The sequence below is a fragment of the Canis lupus genome, chromosome 11, assembly GCF_048164855.1.
Source record: "Canis lupus baileyi chromosome 11, mCanLup2.hap1, whole genome shotgun sequence".
Lineage (NCBI taxonomy): Eukaryota > Metazoa > Chordata > Mammalia > Carnivora > Canidae > Canis > Canis lupus.
In genome coordinates, this window is record NC_132848.1 from 3338916 (window position 1) to 3359465 (window position 20550).

The 20550-nt window shown below is 54.5% G+C and overlaps 1 protein-coding gene across 2 annotated transcripts in view; it reads left to right on the forward strand.

Annotated features, from left to right (window-relative positions):
* The window catches only part of LRP1 (LDL receptor related protein 1), an 80721-nt gene that overhangs the window by 20917 nt on the left and 39254 nt on the right, over positions 1–20550 (forward strand). Inside the window, exons 7-21 of one of the 2 annotated variants that reach the window (XM_072842869.1) lie at positions 4670–4832; positions 4915–5137; positions 6553–6742; positions 7108–7251; positions 8419–8655; positions 9854–10034; positions 10913–11135; positions 12250–12451; positions 12784–12909; positions 15126–15266; positions 15363–15488; positions 16174–16290; positions 16690–16770; positions 17393–17443; positions 18382–18549. In XM_072842869.1, coding sequence (XP_072698970.1) covers positions 4670–4832; positions 4915–5137; positions 6553–6742; positions 7108–7251; positions 8419–8655; positions 9854–10034; positions 10913–11135; positions 12250–12451; positions 12784–12909; positions 15126–15266; positions 15363–15488; positions 16174–16290; positions 16690–16770; positions 17393–17443; positions 18382–18549 — 2373 coding nt within the window. The remainder of the gene's footprint in view (positions 1–4669; positions 4833–4914; positions 5138–6552; positions 6743–7107; positions 7252–8418; positions 8656–9853; positions 10035–10912; positions 11136–12249; positions 12452–12783; positions 12910–15125; positions 15267–15362; positions 15489–16173; positions 16291–16689; positions 16771–17392; positions 17444–18381; positions 18550–20550) is intronic. The other variant, XM_072842870.1, reaches the window with a different exon arrangement.

The following is a 20550-nucleotide window of genomic DNA, read 5'->3' on the forward strand; positions in this document are numbered from 1 at the left end:
CCCCAGACTCCTGATCATCTCCCCCAGGGCTCCTTCTCCCTGCCAGGCCTCAGGACAGGATCCCTGAGGGCTCTAATAAGCAGGAGGATTACCAGAGAGATGTGTCTTCCCACCGTCTTGGGGTGTCCCAAGGCCAGAGAAGGAAGCTCCTGGCATCAAAAGGAAGGGAAAAAGTGATGTCCCAGCGCTAGGACAACTGAGTGAGGACTCAGTGCTCAACAAATATTTGTTGAATGAATCAGTATATGTGTGTCAGACACCGGGGACAGAGATGAAAGACAGCACCCTGCCCTCACAATATTTGTAGTCAGGTAAACAGGCTGTGATAAAAGGAATTACTGGGGCTTCTGGGAGTCAGAAATCTTTCTTCTGAGGGCCTGAGCTGAATCTTGAATAGTAGGTGTTAGCCTCAAACTGCCCACCTGGTGGGCCCATCTTTAGTTAGGAGGCCACAGGACTCTCACTGAAGGCATAGATGGTAACTTGCTGGAGAAGGTAGGGAAGAATGGGGTTGAGGTGAGGGAGGATGATGGTACGAACAACAGCTGCCATTTGTGGAGTATTAATATGTGCCAGGCCGTGTGCTAAGTACTATTAATGTACCATGCCATTTTACAGATGAGCAAACTGAGACTCAGACAATAAATAACTTGCCCATTCCCATTTACATATGAGCAAACTGAGACTCAGACATTAAGTAATTTCCCCATAGTCCTACAGTTGGAAGGCAATAGAACAAGAATTCAAACCTGCTGTCAGTGTCTGGAAAGCTGGCTGGGCCCGGGGCAGAGCAGAGTGATGGGAAAGGTGAGGAGGTTCCTGAATAAGGACCAGAATGCAGTCTGTTCATTGGGGATGTGGTTAAAGTGGAAATGAGATTCATCCTTGCTCATCCTTCCTCATCCAGGGACCTCATGCCTTGTCTTACAATCTCTGGGTATATGGATGCATTGGGGATATTTCCTCTGGGCACAGAGGTCCCCTTCCTCCCCCAGATTTATTTTAGGGAGAGTGACTGGAGTCCTGCAGCAGAAGCCAGAGTTCTCCTTGGGAATGGCAGCGGGGGGGGGGGGGGGGCGTTCTTTCTGGAAAAGAAGCCACTGCTTAAGGAAATACTGCTTGAACAATGTGGATAGTAGAGAAGTTGAGAAAAATTGGAGTTCTGGGGGTGCAGAATGCTGAGCTTTGGCCAGTGTGGGGGGTGCAAGGAAAACTCATCAGTTAGAGACACACACCCCATGCCACACACCCCATGCCTATTCTGGAGCCTGGAAGTGAAAGTCTTTCATGACATCACTGGCAAGCTGTGGTCTGTTCTCTGTCTCACCCACCTCCTAGCTTCCTAGCCTCCTTCTCTAGGCTGGAATCCCTAACAACTTGACCCCAGACCCTTCCCACAATATAGCATTCTTCCCCTTAGGTTTACTTGAGATTCTCCTGTCTTCAGGATCTGGGGCCCTTGGCCGGAGCCCCTCTGGAGGATGCCGGGGTCAGCCCTAAGAAGGCTGGGCCTCAGGGGACAGCTGCCCTAGAGTGCATAGACCCAGAATGTATAGGTCTTTTGGGGTCAAACCCAGGATTCAACTTGCCCCCCATGCCATGAGACAAGGGCAGTGGCCCAGCCACTCCCATAGGGGAGCCCAGGAGGGAAGGTGCCCCTTCTCCTAATCTGAGCCCATCTGTCTATACCGGCCTCGGATAGGTATGAGCGGTCAAGTATGTATGTGCGTGTGTGAATATGTGTGCATGTGTGTGAGTGTGTGTGGTGGGGCGGGCAGAGGAATCTGGACTTCAGGAGAGAGGAAAATAATGTGGTGGAGGGGGTTGGATAACAAAGGATTTTTGCTTGCGGACTAATAGTCTCCAGCTGCAAAAATACCAAAGTGGAGGCCAGGCCGGGCTGGGGACTCCCATTCTTGCCAACTCCTCACTGGCCTGCTGAGTGGGGCCCTGCCTGGCCTTTGGGAGGTGGAAGGGGAGACCGGCCAAGGGTAAATAATCTAGAGCAAGGACGATCCTTCTGCCTTCTTTCCCGGAATTGGCAGGGAATCCAGGCCAGGAGGGAGACTCGAAGGTTGGCCACTTCCTGGGGGCCGGGGGAGGGAGCTTCCAATCTCTTCAGATTTCTTCTTCCTTCCTTCCTGCTGAGAGAAGGGTGGATGGGGAGCAGGGGCAGGGTGTTGCCAGCCCCGAGCTGGGCAGTGACTCAGGGAAGCCTCGGGAAGTTAGAGAGAAGGACGCAGCTGCACCAGCTGGTGCCGGGGAGATAGCTTCCCCGTGAAGTCCCCCCGCGTGCCAGCGAGCGCCCCCCATGCCCACCGAGGAAAGGGCAGGCAGCCCGCTTTGCCTTCCAGCCTACTTGCCTGCTGGCTGCTCCGCGCCACGGCAGGTCCCCCCCATCCAGAGGCGGCCTAGTGGCATTCATTTTATTCTGTTTTCTCTGTGTAACAGTGTGTGCGGCGGTGTGATCGCCTTATCCCGGCACCGGGCCCTCTTCCTACGTGGCCTGGGCCCCACAATTCCCAGGCTGCTCTGCCCCTCTCTTCTCTTGTCACCAGGATGAATGACTTCTAGGAGCCCAGAGGAGACAGTGGTTGGGCCTGGGGGTGCGTCAGCGATCACAGGGGGGTGCCTCTTCCCTGTGGCCTCTTCTTCCAGTCACCTTGAAATGAGGTTTAACGGGGGGGGGGGGGGGGGGGGGGGGGGGACACATGAAGAGGAAACTAGCTTGATGACAGTCTCGAATTGGCTTTTGCCCTTCCTCCCGCAGCCTAAGTCCCGTGACTGTGAGTCAGTGTCAGGGCCTCGCCAAGTTCCCTGGGAGCCACGTTCCTGTTCCCTTTGCCCCCACCCCCACCCACTGTTAGGAAACAGCCCCTGGATCCCTGTGGGGAGGGGGGAGGATTAGAGAGGCATTGAGCGAGCTCAGCTCGGAGCTCGTAGTTATTATACCTACAGCTCGGTGGGGGCAGAATAATCCCTCGTGGGTGGTGTGTGGGGGTAAGTTGTGGCCAAAGGCAGGTGGTCCAAAGATCTCATTACCTATTGGGGCAATCGGTGAAAGTGGAGGGGGTGCAAGGCAGGGGTCCTGAGGAGGCACTGTCTTCGGAGATTCCCAATTTGCAGGAGGCATTACCTCTGGTGGTGGTAGTTGGAGGCGGCAGTGAGTGGATGGAAGCCAGTGGGTCTTGGAGAGGAGGCCATTCCCCATTGCCCGTGCCCTACCCCTACCCTCTTCAGTCCTTTTTAGCCTTTTCCATCTCGCCCCAGAGATGGCATAGACTGAGTGTAGGCCATCCTACACCTGGTCTCCATCCTCCTCTCCTACTCACCTTTCTGGAGCTTCCCTTCTTTCTGAACCATGCCTCAATTTACCTTCAGAGTCCTTTTATGGCCCTTCTCCTGTGTCTCTGTCCTCTAGTCCTACATCTTATTCCCTGCTCCTTCCCACCCTCCCTAGGATATGAGGAAATTGGGCATAGGGACATTGAAGAAATAGGAACAGAGCTGAGTAGAGGAAGTTTGGCCTATGTCAAATCAAAAGATTTGATTCCAATCTTTTGACACCATGAGCTTTCCCTTTGCCATCTCTATGGGCACTATATTTTGACATATTTTTCTCTCACATTGAATTTATTTTTTTATTTTTTTATTTTTTTAAATTTTTATTTATTTATGATAGTCAGAGAGAGACGGAGAGAGGCAGAGACATAGGCAGAGGGAGAAGCAGGCTCCATGCACCGGGAGCCCGACGTGGGATTCGATCCCGGGTCTCCAGGATCGCGCCCTGGGCCAAAGGCAGGCGCTAAACCACTGCGCCACCCAGGGATCCCTCACATTGAATTTATTGATGGTGTGCTCTGCTTTTCTATTTTTAAGATTCATACAACATGTATGTATCTGGTCAGTGTCCTGGCTAGCATGAGATAACTTGACTTACCATAGAATGTTGATGAAAATCTACCAACATCAAAGATGTGTGATGTTTTAGTTAGCCTGAGTGCTGGTATCTCAAGTAAAAGCATATCTAAAAATATTGGAATGAGGGACCCCTGGGTGGCTCAGCAGTTGAGCGTCTCTGCCTTTGGCTCAGGGCCTGATCCTGGTCCGGGGATCAAGTCCTACATCAGGCTTCCTGAGAGGATCCTGCTTCTCCATCTGCCTATGTCTCTGCCTCTCTCTATCTTTCATGAATAAATAAAATCTTAAAAAAAATAAAAGTAAATTAAAAATAGATAAAAATATTGGAATGAGCTAGTAGACCTGTCCTCACTGCCTTTTGGTACCCCAAGAAGATGGTCCCACTTGAGGAAGGACTAGAGTTGGGGAAGCTGGTCCATCAACTAGCCAGCCAACACTTACGCAATGCCTCTTGTGTCCTGGCCCTGAGCTTGGTGTGTGGAGCAGGGATCTGCGGGGGGACACTCAGACACTTCTCTTTGGAAACACCAGACAGAAACCGGTTGGGAAAGATGGCAAATAACACAAGGCAAAATGTGCCCCTGCCAGGAACTCCCATAGGAGCTCGGAGAGGAGAGACAGCTATAGCCTAGGTGGGGAAGGGGGTCGCCCCAGAGGAGGTGGGCTTCCAGGGATGGGTCCTGCATCAGCCAGGGTGGGCGTGTCTATTGGAGGATCTCCTCCTATAGCTCTTTCATTCACTTTCCAGATGTGGAGCAGATGGCCATCGACTGGCTGACAGGCAACTTCTACTTTGTGGATGACATCGATGATAGGATCTTCGTCTGCAACCGCAATGGAGACACGTGTGTCACTTTGCTGGACCTGGAGCTCTACAACCCCAAGGGCATTGCACTGGACCCCGCCATGGGGTGAGAGGGGCAGGCGGATGCCGTGGTGGAAGGGAGGGTACCCAGTGTCCAGAACCCAGTAAAACGTGCCCTCTGCCCACAGGAAGGTGTTCTTCACTGACTATGGGCAGATCCCAAAGGTGGAGCGCTGTGACATGGATGGACAGAACCGCACCAAGCTGGTTGATAGCAAGATCGTGTTTCCTCACGGCATCACGCTGGACCTGGTCAGCCGCCTCGTCTACTGGGCTGACGCCTACCTGGACTACATCGAGGTGGTGGACTACGAGGGCAAGGGCCGCCAGACCATCATCCAGGGCATTCTGGTGAGGGGGATGCTCTGGCGGGGCAAGGGAGAGCCTCCCAGGGAGAGGGAGGAGGGTGTGGGGGCACGCTTGCCCTCCCGTGGGAATCGGGGCGGGCCTGAGCCCTTCAAGCAAGGGAGTGGTGTGGCTTCCACTCTGATGGAAATAATCATTTTATTTGTTTCTTAAAGATTTTATTTATTTGTTTGAGAGAGAGAGCATAAGCAGGTGGAGGGACAGAGGGAGAGGGAGAAACAGACTCACTGGTGAGCAGGGAGCCCGATGCAGGACTCGATCCCAGCACCCTGGGATCGTGACCTGAGCCACTCAGATGCCGCTGGAAACAGTCATTTAAGAGACACCTTTTACTTCTTTTTTCTTTTCTTTTTTTTTTTTAGATTTTATTTATTTATTCATGAGAGACACAGAGAGAGAGAGAGAGGCAGACACACGCAGGGGTAGAAGCAGGCTCCACACAGGGAGCCTGATGTGGGACTCGATCCCGGGTAGCCAGGATCACACCCTGGGCTGAAGGTGGTGCTAAACCGCCGAGCCACCCGGGCTGCCCTTACTTCCCTTTTCTCACTTGATCTTTACAACAACCCCTGGGAGATAAGCGGGCAGGTGGCTCAGTTCCGTTCTGGCATGAGAAGAAGCACAGTTCAAAGAGGTTAAGTGATTTGCCTGAGGTTACACAGGTGGGAAGCAGCACTGGGATCTAGTCTAGAAGTCCTTCCAGCTCAGAGATGGCATCTCCATTCTGGGATCATTAAGGTGACCCAGCATCCTTGTTTGTCTGGGACTGTTCCAGTGTGAGCCCTGGACGTCCCACAAGCCAACAAATCCCTTGGTCTGGGACAAGCTGGGACAGTCGGTTACCTTGGATAAGTTATGTGGGTGGTGAGGGCTGTTACCAGGCTTGCTTGGGGCAAGCCCGTCCTCTCAGCCTTCCCTAAGCTGGGCACCAGAGTTGAGCTAAGAATGTCCTCCTGTGGACACAGTTTAGGGCCCCACTCCAACTCAGTCCAAAATTGTTCCTTATCCACTGGGTGCCTGAGTCTGTGGGGGACGTGGTTCCTGCTCTCAAGGGGTTTGAGCAGAGTGGGTAGGGTAAGCCTGCAAATCACCAGCCAGTGGATAATAGCCAGAGAGATGGGGTGTGAAAGGAGAGCCTGTGTCCACTTAGAAGATCCCAGGAGCTCTTCAGAGAGATGCTCTCTGAAGGATGAGCTGGATTTTGACAAACAAAGATCTTAAGAACAGGGAAGTCCAGCCGGAGGAGACAGAGCGGAGCATGGAGTTAGACAGCTGTGGAATGAATTTGGGGAGTGCAGAGCGAGTAATGGAAGTCAGATGGGAAGCTGAGGGGCTCTCCAGGGGCAGAAGAAGGATTCCCTTCTCCTCTCACGCTGACCATTCCTGCCTGCCCATCTCAGATTGAGCATCTGTACGGCCTAACCGTGTTCGAGAACTACCTCTATGCCACCAACTCAGACAATGCCAACGCCCAGCAGAAGACGAGCGTGATCCGGGTGAATCGATTCAACAGCACCGACTACCAGGTCGTCACCCGTGTGGACAAGGGTGGTGCGCTTCATATCTACCACCAGCGGCGTCAGCCCCGGGGTGAGTGGGCCCCGACGTCCCTCCACGGGCCCTCCTGTGGGAATGCCTGGTTCTCTCATATCGTGACTACTTCTGGCAGCGATCCATCCCGGGCGAACCCCGCTGGCCTCTCAGCTTCCCTTGCCAGCCCCTTCCTGCCCCTCACCTCGATGGAGCCCCCGCACCCAGTTCTGCTCAGGACGGACGTAGGTTGCTCCTCCCAGCCCCCTGGCTGCTTTAGAGTAGAAGCACCTGACCGTGGGCAGTGGTGTGACTCTCCTCCTGACCACAGCGGGAGGAAGTGCGGTCAGACTTCAGGAAGCCTTCTCAAGGCCTGGGCCCGGGGGCCCTGAAGGGTCTTGACTAGCTCTCTCCCCTGCCCGCAGTGAGGAGCCACGCCTGTGAGAATGACCAGTTTGGGAAACCAGGAGGCTGCTCTGACATCTGCCTGCTGGCCAACAGCCACAAGGCACGGACCTGCCGCTGCCGCTCCGGCTTCAGCCTGGGCAGTGATGGGAAGTCATGCAAGAGTGAGTGACAGGGGAGGACGGGTGTGCCCGCTGGGATGGGGTGGGACACTGTCCTTCTCTGCCTCCCACAGCCTGGCTGTTTCTGTCTGAGAGGCCGAGAAATGAAGGAATTTACCCAATAATTCACCCCTAGTGAGGGGCAGAGATGGAATTTGGACCCACATCCAAGAATAAGGCTTTTCCCATTACCCTACTCAGGCTCCATAGAAGACTGTCAACTGGCCCGTTCAATTCATTCATTCATTCATTCATTCCCTCAACAAATATCTTGTGAGCGTGGACTAGGTGTCTGGCACTGTCCTGGCGATGAGCACTCAGCAGTGACAAGATAGATGCTGTCTCTGCCTTATAGAGCTTATAGTCTGGCAGGGGAGACAGACAAATAAAAATAACTGCAGGTGGTACCTGATGTTAGAAAAAAAATAGAGTGGAGCGTAGACTTGCCGATGACAGTGAGGGCTCCAGTTTGGATGGAGGGATCAGGGAAGGCTTCTCTGTGGAGGTGGGATTTGAGCCAAGCTCGCTGTGAAGAGAGGAGCTGAATCATGGGACCACCTGAGGGAGGAGCACTCTGGCAGAGGGAAGCTACAGTGCCAGGCTTGAGGGCTGAGAAGAGCACAGCGTGAGTGAGGGGAGACGGGAAGGAGAGGCTGGACGGGATTCTAAATGGGATGAGGAGCTCTTGATGACTTTCCAGCAGAGAAGTGACGTGATGTGCTTCACATTTGTAAAAAGATCATGCTGGCTGGCCGCTGGGTAGAGGGCGGACAGCAGGGACGTGACAGGAGGCTCCTCTTGCAGTGGGAGCAAGGAGCCATGTGGCTTAGATAAGGACGGCAGGAGCAGAAGGGGTCCAAAGTGATCAGATTCCAACATATTTGAGCCACTAATTTTACCACTGAGCAGGGAGCACCTAACTGAAAACGTGCCACTTGCTACTCTTGCCCCATCTCCTACCCCAGGGTGCTGTCCCAGGGCTTTACGTGTTCATCTGTCTGTTCACGTGACCCAGAGCCCCTGCCACCCCATGTCCCCTGAGCCGGGAGAACTGGGACACTCACTGCAGCCCCTTAGGCCATGACCCCGGAGGCTGGGTGGGAGTCTGTGTGAGCGCGTGTGTGTACACACGTGCACCTGAATTTGTGCCTTTCCTTATGCCTGCCCTAGAGCCAGAACACGAGCTGTTCCTTGTGTATGGCAAGGGCCGGCCAGGCATTATCCGGGGCATGGATATGGGGGCCAAGGTCCCAGACGAACACATGATCCCCATCGAGAACCTCATGAACCCCCGGGCCTTGGACTTCCATGCTGAGACCGGCTTCATCTACTTTGCCGACACCACCAGCTACCTCATTGGCCGCCAGAAGATTGATGGCACAGAGCGGGAGACCATCCTGAAGGACGGTGAGGCCCCCCAAAGTGAGAGGTGTGCAGATGGCACTCCCGAGGGACACCCGCCTGGGATGGGAAGCTCTGTGAGGCCTGGGCCCTCTTGGCATGGAGAGCCCCCTGCTGACCGGCTGGCTGAGCTGGTTGGCATGGAGATGAGGGGATAGACAGGTTGACCCCTGTGTGACTCCCTTCTTGGCTGAGCCGAAAAGAGGCAGGAGGATGGATGGGTTAGGCAGCGTGGGCTGTCCTTGCCAACCCTTGGGAAAACCCGGGGTCTCTCTGCCATTGGCTCGGAGCCCTGGAGCTGCACGCAGGACACAGCCCAGGGGAGGCCTGAGGCCTTGAATAAGGAGCAGCCCTATGAGCACATGGGTGCACACAGAGGGTTTGTGCAGCCAGACCTCACAGCCAGCAAGAGCTGCTTGCTCACTTGTCCCGAGAAGAGTATGTTTTGTGAGTCAAATCCAGGTTTTCCCTCGGAGCTGCTGGAGCAGGGCCTCAGCCTCGTCCGTTGCCTCCTGAATATCCAACTCTGTGGAGGCTCTGAGCTCCTGAGTTTTCTCTGTTCCTGCTGAGTGTCAGGAATTCCCAAAACTGCAACTTGGGCCCTGTCCTGGGGTTAGGGAGGGTTTAGCGTTAGGGAGCCCTTAACCAGTGAATCTGGCTGACAGCCAGTTACTGCTCCCCACCCTACCCCCCACCCCCCACCCCCCGCTGGTACTGCTACAGAACCTCAGCAGTCAGCAATCATAAGACTTTGGGGAAATCAAAAGTAACTCATCAGGAAAATATTGGGGTTCCCTATATCAGGGGAGCTGTTATTTAAGCTTGAGATGAAGCCTTTGGCTAAGTGAAAAATCACTTCCTAATTTATTCATTTTGTTAGCTCAGGACTTTTAGGCCTGGGATGTTGTGTCACACTTGTGTGACATGAACATTGCTTCAGCTCACTCCAGCTCAGGCTCAGACATGCCCTCGCAGGGGACCTCACGTCTGCCACAGAGGTTCATGGGTTGTAGTGTTGAGTTTTGAGAGACCGTGGGCCTTCACACAGTCTCCCCAGCTCCTTTTCCAGCCTCTCACCCCATCCCACCCACCATCCAGGGCACAGGGTAGCTCCATGCACCTCCTGCTCATCAGGTTGCTCAGAGGCAGGCAGTTTTGAAGTTCCTTTGAGGCTCTCCATCATCACTCCCTTCACTCCCTGCAGGGATCCACAATGTGGAGGGGGTGGCTGTGGACTGGATGGGGGACAACTTGTATTGGACGGATGATGGACCCAAGAAGACCATCAGTGTGGCCAGGCTGGAGAAGGCTGCTCAGACCCGCAAGACCTTAATCGAGGGCAAAATGACACACCCCAGGGCCATTGTGGTGGATCCCCTCAATGGGTGAGTCTTTCCAGGGCCCGGGGGAAGGAGGAACCAGGAACCGTGGATCTCAGAACTGAAAAATGAGACAAGGAGTCAGCAGGGGAGAGCGGCCTAAGTGGGATGCTGAAGCAGGAATCAGAGGCTGAATGGGGGAAAGGTGCCCTGTCTTCAGGACAAGGGAAGGGATTCCTCACACACACACATGAGATCTGGTCCTGTCACTCCCAACTCAAGGCCCTCCACTGGCTCCCCTTGTCCTTGGAGTGAGACCCACAGTCCTCATCTGGCCAGGGTTCCCACAGGATCTGCCTGCATCTCTTTGACCTCATCAGCATCTTTCTTCTACCCCTGGAAGTTCTGTCCCTACTGCTCATTACCTGTTTCTCAGACACCCCAGCTCTTCGTGCCTCAAGGCTTCTGCTCTAGGAGTTGCTTTGCTTGGAGCTCCCAGACATTCACAGATCTAGCCCCTTGTCTGCATTCACACCTAGGCTCAAACATCCTCAGAGAGGGCTTCCCTGCCTGCTGCCCAGTCCACTGTCGAGGTGTTCACCCTATTTCATGTTCTTCCTGGGTTTTCTCAATCCCCCATGTATGTAACCTTCCAGTTGACTTGTTTCTTGGGTGGGTTGTGATCTCCAGGAGATCATGAGCCTTGTCTGCCTTGATCTCCACTGGGTCCTCAAGTGCCAGGACTGGGCCCAACTCACAGTAGGCACTCGACAAATACTTGTTGAATGGAGGAATGAATGAATGAAATGTTGGGACAAGGGTTGAGTGGGCAGGAAGCCCTGTGGGAGGAGCTATGGCGTAGCACACATGGATTGGGACCACATAGGAGGCTGCCAATGATGGCAGGGGTGGTCCACGGGATGCTGACCAGTCCCTGCCCACAGGTGGATGTACTGGACAGACTGGGAGGAGGACCCCAAGGACAGTCGGCGAGGGAGGCTGGAGAGGGCCTGGATGGACGGCTCACACCGAGACATCTTTGTCACCTCCAAGACAGTGCTTTGGCCCAATGGGCTGAGCCTGGACATCCCAGCTGGGCGCCTCTACTGGGTGGATGCCTTCTATGACCGCATTGAGACCATACTGCTCAATGGCACAGACCGGAAGGTGGGCAGGCACGCACCTGTGTAGGGGTGTTCATGTGTGCGTTGCTAGGACACATTTGTGTGTGGACTGTGTGGGCATCTCTGTATCTAGGCCTGTGTGCTTCATGCATGTCTCCCTACGTACCTATGGGTGTGTGCATCTCTGTGCTGTGCGTCTTAGGTATCCTATTACTTGAGGATCGCCTCTCTATGAGGGATTGTCGGTGGGCTCGACCACTCGTGTGCATACCTGAGTGTACACCTCCTGTGCATCTCTGCATGGTTGTGCACATACACACAGTACACTTCGGTGTGTGCCTCTGTGCAAGTACACAATGCCTAGACATGGCGGATACATGCGTGGTTTCATTTGGGTGGCCATATGCTTTGTGAGTCATGTGCATCTCTAGGCGCGTGGACTGAGCTCTTTCCTGGTATTTAAGGCCCTTTATGATATGGCCCCTGACTATGTGGTCTTATTTCTCCACCAATCCCTGTATCCCAGCATTTGAGCAAGCAACACTAGACAGCTTGGAATTGCTGGCACATAGTGAACAGGGTCTGCCCCCTGTGCTGTTGCGGATGGCGTTCTGCCTCCACCCCCGCTCCTCTTCACCTGTCACACTGCTCAGGAGCCCCCTTCTCCAGGATGTTGCCTCCAGACCCTCGTCCACCCTGGATTACCATGTGTCCCCTCCACGAGACACTCGGCAGCTTCAGGGCAGGGACCGTGTTTTTTTCAAGCCACAGCTTGGCCCTTAACAGATCCTGGCAAATGTTTGTTGAATGAAGAAATGAATGGATGAATTCTGGTTGTCTGCTCAGAACTCTGTGTGTGTGTGTGTGTGTGTGTGTGTACATGCACACACATGCGCGTTGGAAGGATATGAATGAATATGAATGAATCCAAGGGAGGACAGTGTGGACAAGCTCCCCCTCAGCATCCTGCTGGGTCCAGGGTCTGGCACCTCACTGTGTGCAAAGCTGTCACCCTCAGGGTCTCCCAGGCTAGTGGGGGAAACAAGACCCACACCCAGGACATGGATGAATGAATGAACGAAACGGTAATCCCGCTAGGCCTTCCTCGGGCACCCCATTTGTCCTCAGCTCCTTGGCAACCTCCCCTCCATTCTTAGATTGTATATGAGGGTCCTGAGCTGAACCACGCCTTTGGCCTGTGTCATCATGGCAACTACCTCTTCTGGACTGAGTACCGGAGCGGCAGTGTTTACCGCTTAGAACGGGGCGCAGGCGGGGCGCCCCCCACCGTGACCCTTCTGCGCAGCGAGCGGCCTCCCATCTTTGAGATCCGCATGTATGATGCCCAGCAGCAGCAAGGTATCCCCTGGTGCTGGGGCCAGTGATGGGGTGGGGCCTAGATGGGGGGTGAGGCTACTCTGGGTCGGGGATGGTGGTGAAGCCACTCCCCAGGGATCCTAGGCTCTGATTGTTGAGGCCCTCGAGAAGAGAGGCCCCCAACCCATTTGATGGTGTCTTCCCCATCGCCTTCCCTGTCCCATGCCACCATGTCCTCTTCTTCAACATGCTTATCGTCCTTGTCACCACTACTCCCTTTCTAACTCCTCACTTGAATGTGACTTTTCCCTGTCCTCTCTCCTCCTATCCCTGGCCTTTGTGGCCCTGCTACAACCATCCCTCTGCTTTTTCAGTGGGTACCAACAAGTGCCGAGTGAACAACGGTGGCTGCAGCAGCCTGTGCCTGGCCACCCCTGGGAGCCGCCAGTGTGCCTGTGCTGAGGACCAGGTGTTGGACACAGATGGTGTCACCTGCTTGGGTACGTATGAGGAGGTGCCCAGCGGGGTGGGAGGCCTGGGAGCAGCCCTCATCAGGAGGGGGCCGACGTGTCCAATCAGTGATTAAGGAGGCAGAGAGGGTCCTGTGGGGGCAGCAGGAGACAAGGGACAGGATTCAGGGAAGGCCCTGGGGAGCAAGAGGGGGTTTGGGGAGGACCAGGGGTGGGAGGAATTTGAGAGAGCACAAAAATTAGGGGAAACCGAGCAATGATCAGGACAGCTAGGAAAGAGGAAAATATTCTTTTACATTTGCTTCCCCCTTGATTTAAGTAATATAACAACAGTTCTAAATATTGGAAATTAGAGAAGAGAAAAAAACCCCAAAGCCCACCAACAGACACCAGTATATTGTTAGCACTGTGGTAAATGAACACCATCTTTCTATGGCCAGGTGGGTTACATGGTTGGGTGTATGCAGCTGGGATCAGACTGTATATAAAATGTCTTCTGCCCTCTTAGGGTGTCACGGCATTTACTGTGTCATTGTTGCTTTTTTTTTTAATTAAATAGCATATTTTAAAATAAAAGTAGGTCATGCTCATTGTAAAAAAATAAATAAATGAACAATATAGAAAAACATAAGGAGAAAGTACAAGTCACCCCAAATACCACCACCCACGGGTGTCACCGTCATCACTTGGGGGCACACCCTCCCAAAGATTTCTCTATGCTTTTGCCTTTACTTAAACAGAATCGTGCTACACATGCTATTCTGTTTTCTGCTTTTCATCACTCGACAGTAGGTCATAGAGATGGAAGCAGATTTTTAATGACTGAAAGATATTTCATTAGTGAACGTTCCATCATTTTCTCAACCATTTCTCTATTGTAGGGTGTTTAGGTTGTTTCTCCCTTGTTATAATGACAGCTAACATTTATTTCTTAAGCACAGACAAGTATTATGATTATTATGATTATAAGCACTTCCCATGCAGTAGCTTGTTTATTCCTTAAAATATTCCTATAGGGAACGTATATATTATTATCCCCTGTATACAGATGAAGAAATTGAGGCCCAAAGTTCAAATAGGGATTCGAGCCCAGGAAGTCAGCCCCAGAGCCTGTTTTTTCCACCACTTACTCTGCTGTTTCCCACACCTTCCTGCCTTCCCATATTCTGGATGGCTTCCTTAAGATAGAATCCCAGAAATGAAAATGGGTCGGTGGGGCCTTAGCAGACAGCTGAGAATAAGTGACTGAGGCCAGGTGGGGGGCAAGAGCATCGGCAGAGAGGGGAACCGAGTGGCCAGGGTGATGGAAGGATCCACACGGACACTGAAATCACCAAGAATTAGAGCAGGAGAGAATTGGGGAAAAGTGACACTGAGTCAGCCGCTAAAACCCCTTAAGATGCCTGGGGGCCCGTAGAAGCCGGGGTTGGTGTAGTCTAATAGCACGAAAGTCAGCACTGATTTTTCCAAGAGGAGAGAAGAACAGTTGGGAAGCAGTACCGAGGAGCGAGGTAACACATACCAAAGCCCAGTGGTCCAGGGCCGCAGGAGAGAGAGTAGGCACCCAAGGGGGTGCACAGAAGTTTCCAGGATTAGAGCAAGGATGAGAGATGGGTGGGTCAGAAAGGCATCTGGCAGAGGTGCAGGGTGCAGGGTCAGGGGCCGACGGGGTTGCTGGGCTTCCTGATGTCACCCATGCAAACGCAGACCAAAGACCTAGTGGTTTTACTGCTGAGAGCTCAGGGCAGACGGATGGGGAGGTGGGAGTGTGGGGGGACAGGAGGCTGGAGCCTGCAAGCTCTGGGGCCTGTGTTCACTCCTTCTGGTGGAGTCGATACATCTGGGAAGGAAAAAGCCCAAAGACCAGGACATGGCCCTGGGGTCCCAGAGGCGATTTCCAAGAGGCAGCCTGTGGAGGAAGCGGGTGAGGCGTGGTCTTCTCAGGAGGGACGAAAGTAAGCAGGGGCGGTGGGGGGTGAGGGGGCTCTAGGCTCTCTTGCAAGCGGCTGATTCTCAGGCCACACTGAAATACTGAAAGTATTCAAGTAAACATCACCCTTGTGGCTTGAGAAAGAGCTGCGGTTTCCAGCCAGATTATTATTTGTTGGTGAAGAATTACACCCTAGAAAAAATGACTCTCGGTATATGATTTAAAATAATACGGCAGGCAAGCCTAGCACAGAGCGCTGAGCGCCTGTCCCACGGCCTGGTCTGACTCTCCCCCCAACCCCTTGTGGCGCCCACAGCGAACCCGTCCTACGTGCCCCCACCCCAGTGCCAGCCGGGCGAGTTCGCCTGCGCCAACAGCCGCTGCATCCAGGAGCGCTGGAAGTGCGACGGGGACAACGATTGCCTGGACAACAGCGACGAGGCCCCGGCCCTCTGCCGTGAGTCGCTCACCGCCTCCCGGGGATGGCAGGCCCGGGGCAGGGGCGGCGGGGCGAGCTGGGCCCTGCCTTCCACTGACCCGCCTGCCCCCCCAGATCAGCACACCTGCCCCTCCGACCGGTTCAAGTGTGAGAACAACCGGTGCATCCCCAACCGCTGGCTCTGTGACGGCGACAACGACTGCGGGAACAGTGAAGACGAGTCCAATGCCACTTGTTCAGGTGTGGGGTCCGGGGTGGACTGGCAGGGAGGTGGGGGCGGGGGGCCCCAGCCGGGGAAGACCGTGGCCTCGGGAAAGAAAGGAGCCCGGGGCATCAGGGCCGAGAGGACGGGACTGCGGGCAGGAGAGGGGTGCTCTCTCCCTTTCCCCAGAAGAACGGGGGTGGCTCGGAGATCTGAGCTTGCGGGGAACAGTGTGGCTTCAGGTTGGAGACAGGAGCAAGGAGGGTGGATCTCCTCGGAGGATACCAGGGACCCCTTGAGAGATAGGGTGAAGCAGATGGGTGTCAGACCACACAGCTGGCTTTTTTTTTTTTTTTTTTGTAAGATTTTATTTATGCATTCATTTGAGAGAGAGACAGAGAGAGAGCAAGTGTGAGCAGAGGTAGGGGCAGAGGGTGAGGGAGAGGGAAAGAGAGAACCCCAAGCGGACTCCTTGCTCAGGGCGGAGTCCAGCACGGGCTCCATCCCACGGCCCTGACACCAGGACCTGAGCCAGAACTGCCAGTCTGACGCTTAAGCGACTGAGCCAGCCGGACCCCCCACGTAGATGGCTTTGAACTTCTCTAAGAGAAATGGCTTTGTACCCTCGGGAAGACTTCCTGAGAGACAGGATAGGAGGAAAGAACGGGAGATTGGGGGGGGGGGGTGCAGAACTATGAATGCTCGCACCATCCCTGTCTCCAGCTCGCACCTGCCCACCCAACCAGTTCTCCTGTGCCAGCGGCCGCTGCATCCCCATCTCCTGGACGTGTGATCTGGACGATGACTGTGGGGACCGCTCCGATGAGTCGGCCTCGTGTGGTAAGAGGGACAGGGGTGGGGGGGCCCGTGAGAACGTGCCCTGGGGCCAGGGTGCTGGAGGGCCCCCGAACCTTAGTCCCTGGGTGGCCGTGAGCAAGTTATGTCATCTCTGTGGCCTCTGTTTTGTCTGCACCAACATGGGGATTCAGTGAGGTCAGGCATAGGACCCTCAGCATGGGGCAGGCGGCTGGGAACTCTATAGAAGCTCAGGAAAGGGAGGCTCAGAGGGATGGGGATGAAGGAGCAGAGCTTCAGGCTCAGCTCCCACCACTAGCTTTCCCGCCCCTGGCTGGCTGGGCTATGGCTGCTGCTTCCAGGAGGGACCCTGCACCCCCTTCCCAGGGGTGTGATGCTGTATAAGCTGGAGGGCCCCACTCAGTTGTTTTTTCTCCCTGACAGCCTATCCCACCTGCTTCCCCCTGACTCAGTTTACCTGCAACAATGGCAGATGCATCAACATCAACTGGCGATGTGACAATGGTAAGAGCTTACCCCTCTTAACCTGCCCTGCTTCCTAGGAAAGCTAGAAGCCACAGCCAGGTCCTGGTGGGAAATAAAGGGGTTCTAGAACCAAGCTGGGCCTCCTTACAATTCACTAAAGCCCTGCCAAGTTGGCTGAGAGAAATGAGGACAAGCCAGAAATGCCATGGGGGAACCCTCCCCGTCACCCATCTGAACCACTCCTCCCCAGACAGGGCCTGTGCTGCCCATTCTCTGGCAGAAGCGTGGGGGCCGGGGAGAAATGAGTGAGAAAGGCTAAAAGGGCAGAGTGAGAGGATCCCAGTGCCCAACTCCCTTCTCCCTGCAAACTCCAGCTCCTGGGGTTCTTGGTACACCCTCCAGGCTCTGGCTTCAGGCTCGGGAGCCCACCTGGCGGTCAGCCATGGACCATGTGATGTCAGCCCTGAGCCGTGGGGGCAGTGGATCGTCCTGTGTGTGCCGTCTCAGGGCTCTGGTTGTGTCTGTGTGTTGTGTCGTGTTGCACCAGTGGTTCCAGCCCTAGCTAATGTGTGAGAGGATGTACTGGGTCAACGCCACGTTGCCCCTCATCTTTGCCGTGTCTCGTGTGCCAATGGTTGCCCTGGCGGTTTCTGTGTTTCAGAGAAGGATTGTGGGGACGGCTCTGACGAAAAGACCTGTCCTGAGCCTGCCGGTCAGTGCATAGAAGCACATGCACCATCACCCCAGAGCCCCAGCTGGCCTCGGGCCACTTCTCAGGAACCCCAGGCAGCTCCCCTCTCCAGAGAGCTCCTAAGACATGAAGAGAGAGAAGGGAGACAGGAGGCGACAGAGAGAGACAGACAGACAGTGGAAGGGAAAGAAGCAAGGAGGGCAGGGAGAGGAGGTGACAGGTGGAAACAAGAAGACCAAGACTCAGAGGGGAGGAGAGAGAAGCAAATCCAGGTGGAAAAGAGGCAGGAACACACCTCAAGGGGGAAAGCCATACCCCAGTCTTCTCAAGCGTCCTGAAAATGTGGAGGGAAGGCCCGTAGCCCCCACCCACGAGGCCTGGAAAGCAGGACCGTTCATTCAGTGACCCTCAGATGCCTTCCAGAGGTGACCCCTGACCCTTCCCAGCTGCAGGCAGTACCCCTTGTGAGCTGGGCATCCCCAGCGGGGCCCAGCAGTGCCTGAGCTCAGGGCGGCCCTGCTTCGGCCCTTCCCTCCCCAGCAGGGCAGCCTCACTTACACTCCACCCACCTCACTCCCCGCCAAACCGGAGAAATCTCTGCCTTTCTCCCAAAGCAAGCTGACCCCTGTTCCCACACCCTGCCTGAAGGAGAAAGGGAAAGGACCATGTCCAATTCCCACCCACCACCTAACAAGACTCAGGGAAAGGCCCTCGTGGGGCCTGCCCCACGTCTACACCTCTCCTCAACCCGTCCCCCCCGCCCCGTCCCGTGGGCCATGGTGCATGCTGCAGTCTATGCAGTTTCTGTGTCTTTTCTGTTTGTTATTTTCTCAGTGGGGGAGCGGGGAGGGACGCTGGGGTGGGAAAGGGGAGGTGGGCGTGGGGGCCCCAAGCTGGGGTCACAGAGAAGGCTGCTTGCTGACCTGCTTCTCCCCTCTCCCGTTCTTGCTTCCCCCCAGACAATGACTGTGGGGACAACAGTGATGAGGCCGGCTGCAGCCACTCCTGCTCCAGCACTCAATTCAAGTGCAACAGTGGGCGCTGCATCCCTGAGCACTGGACCTGTGATGGGGACAATGACTGCGGAGACTACAGTGATGAGACCCATGCCAACTGCACCAACCAGGGTGGGTGCCTGGGGGCCAGCAGGTGCAGCAGGACCATCATGTGCCAGTCCCTCTGTCCCTCCATCCCTTCGTCCCTCGGTCGTGCCCCCCCCCCCCCCACTGTGTGCCATTGACATCTGGGAACCAGAGATAACCCAGACACAGCTCTTATCCTCAGGAATTGCCCATCATGAGGGAGAGAGAGATTGTCAACAAACCATCGTCACACGCTGGTGTGATTACGGGCTTTGCAGTTGGGTGGCCTTGGGTTTGAGCTCCAGCTCTGCAGCTTACTATCTGGGTGGCCTTGAGCAAGTTACTTTATCTCCATGGGCCTCTGTGAGTTTCATCTGCAAAGTGGGATAATAATAGCATCCACATCACAGCGCTGATGTGGGGGTTCAGTGAGATCATGCACAAAAAGCATTCGGCATACAGCCTGTGCTCGCAAGCTGGTAGCTTGAGAAGGGGATGCTCAGGGGGTAAGGATGCATGAGCACAGTGGGGACCAAAGGAGAGTCCCCTCTGATGGCTCCTCAGAGTACTCTGGGCCCAAGCCTCCAGGGCCCAGCTAGGGGGCAACAGGGGCCGAGTTTCCGGAAGGCATAGACCCTCTCAAGGAAGGTTGGTTTCTCGGCTCTGGCCTGTTGTTTCCATGGAAGACTGCAGACCCAGGGTTGCCCTGGCTTTGAGAGAAGTCAGAAATGCAGATTATTTTTTTAAAGATCTTATTTATTTATTCATGAGAGACACACAGAGAGGCAGAGACCCAGGCAGGGGGAGAAGCAGGCTCCCTGTGGGGAGCCTGGTGCAGAACTCAATCCCAGGACCCCGGGATCGTGACCTCAGCCGAAGGCAGACGCTCAACCACTGAGCCACCCAGGCATCCCAGAAACACAGATTTTTATGTGAAGCCTACCCATTTCTAAACACTGTTGTATTAGTTTCCTCTTGCTGCCATAACAAAGTACCACAAGCTGAGTGGCTTAAACAACAGAAATTTCTTGTCTCAGTTCTAGAGGCCAGAAACCCAAGTCCACAATGTTGGCAGGGTTGGCTCCTTCTGAGGGCTGTGAAGGAAAATCTATTCAGGCCTGTCTCCTAGCTTTCGGTGTTTGCAGGCAATCTTTGGGATTCCTTGGCTTGCATGTGCTCCACCCCAATCCCTGCCTTCTTCTTTATGTGGCTTTCTCCCCGCCTGTGCACCTATTTCTGCATTCGGATTTCCTCTTTATATGAGGACACAGACATATTGGATTAAGGCCTACCCTAATGACCTCCTCTTAATTTAATCATTTGCAAAGACCTATTTCCAAAGATCACTTTCACAGGTACTTTGAGTTAGGACATCAGCATCTCTTTAGGGAACACAAATCAACCCATAACAACTGGCAATGGACTTTAAAAGCCTTAAAAATACTGCAGGCCAAAGTCTTTCCTTTTACCGCAGACCTTATCTGGCCCCTGGATCTCCAGCTAACAACCTGTGCTTGTAGAGCAAAGGTGTACACAGTGAGAGCAGTACTGAGAACAGGAGCTCCCACGCTGGGCCCAGGACTGAGAGGGAGGGCAGGGAGGGCAGGGAGGGTCACCTGAGGCCCAGGAAACAGTCGCTGGTTCTCAAGGGCCATCTCAGAAGTGCTGGATGGGTGGGACAAGTAATAGTCCCTTGGGATTCTGAGAAGAACCACGGGAGGCCTGCGCGGTGGTGGGAAAAGCACTCTGCCCTCACGTACAAGCTGGGTGACCTTGGACCAGTCATTTCCTCTGAGCCTTGGCTTCTTCGTCCATGAAATGAGAGATGTGTGGGGGCCTGGCACGTGGGAGCGGACCTGTCATGACTGGCAGCGATTGTGAAGCATGGTGGTGAGCTAAAGTGGTCTGGGGCCATTTAGGAAGAGGAGGGGTCTGAACTGGACCCTGATGAGGGATTGGACGGTGGCCAAATGGACACAAGGGAGGGTCCTCAAATGGAAGGCAGGTAGGGGTGGAAAACCCAGTAGCAAGAGGGTGACACTGAGC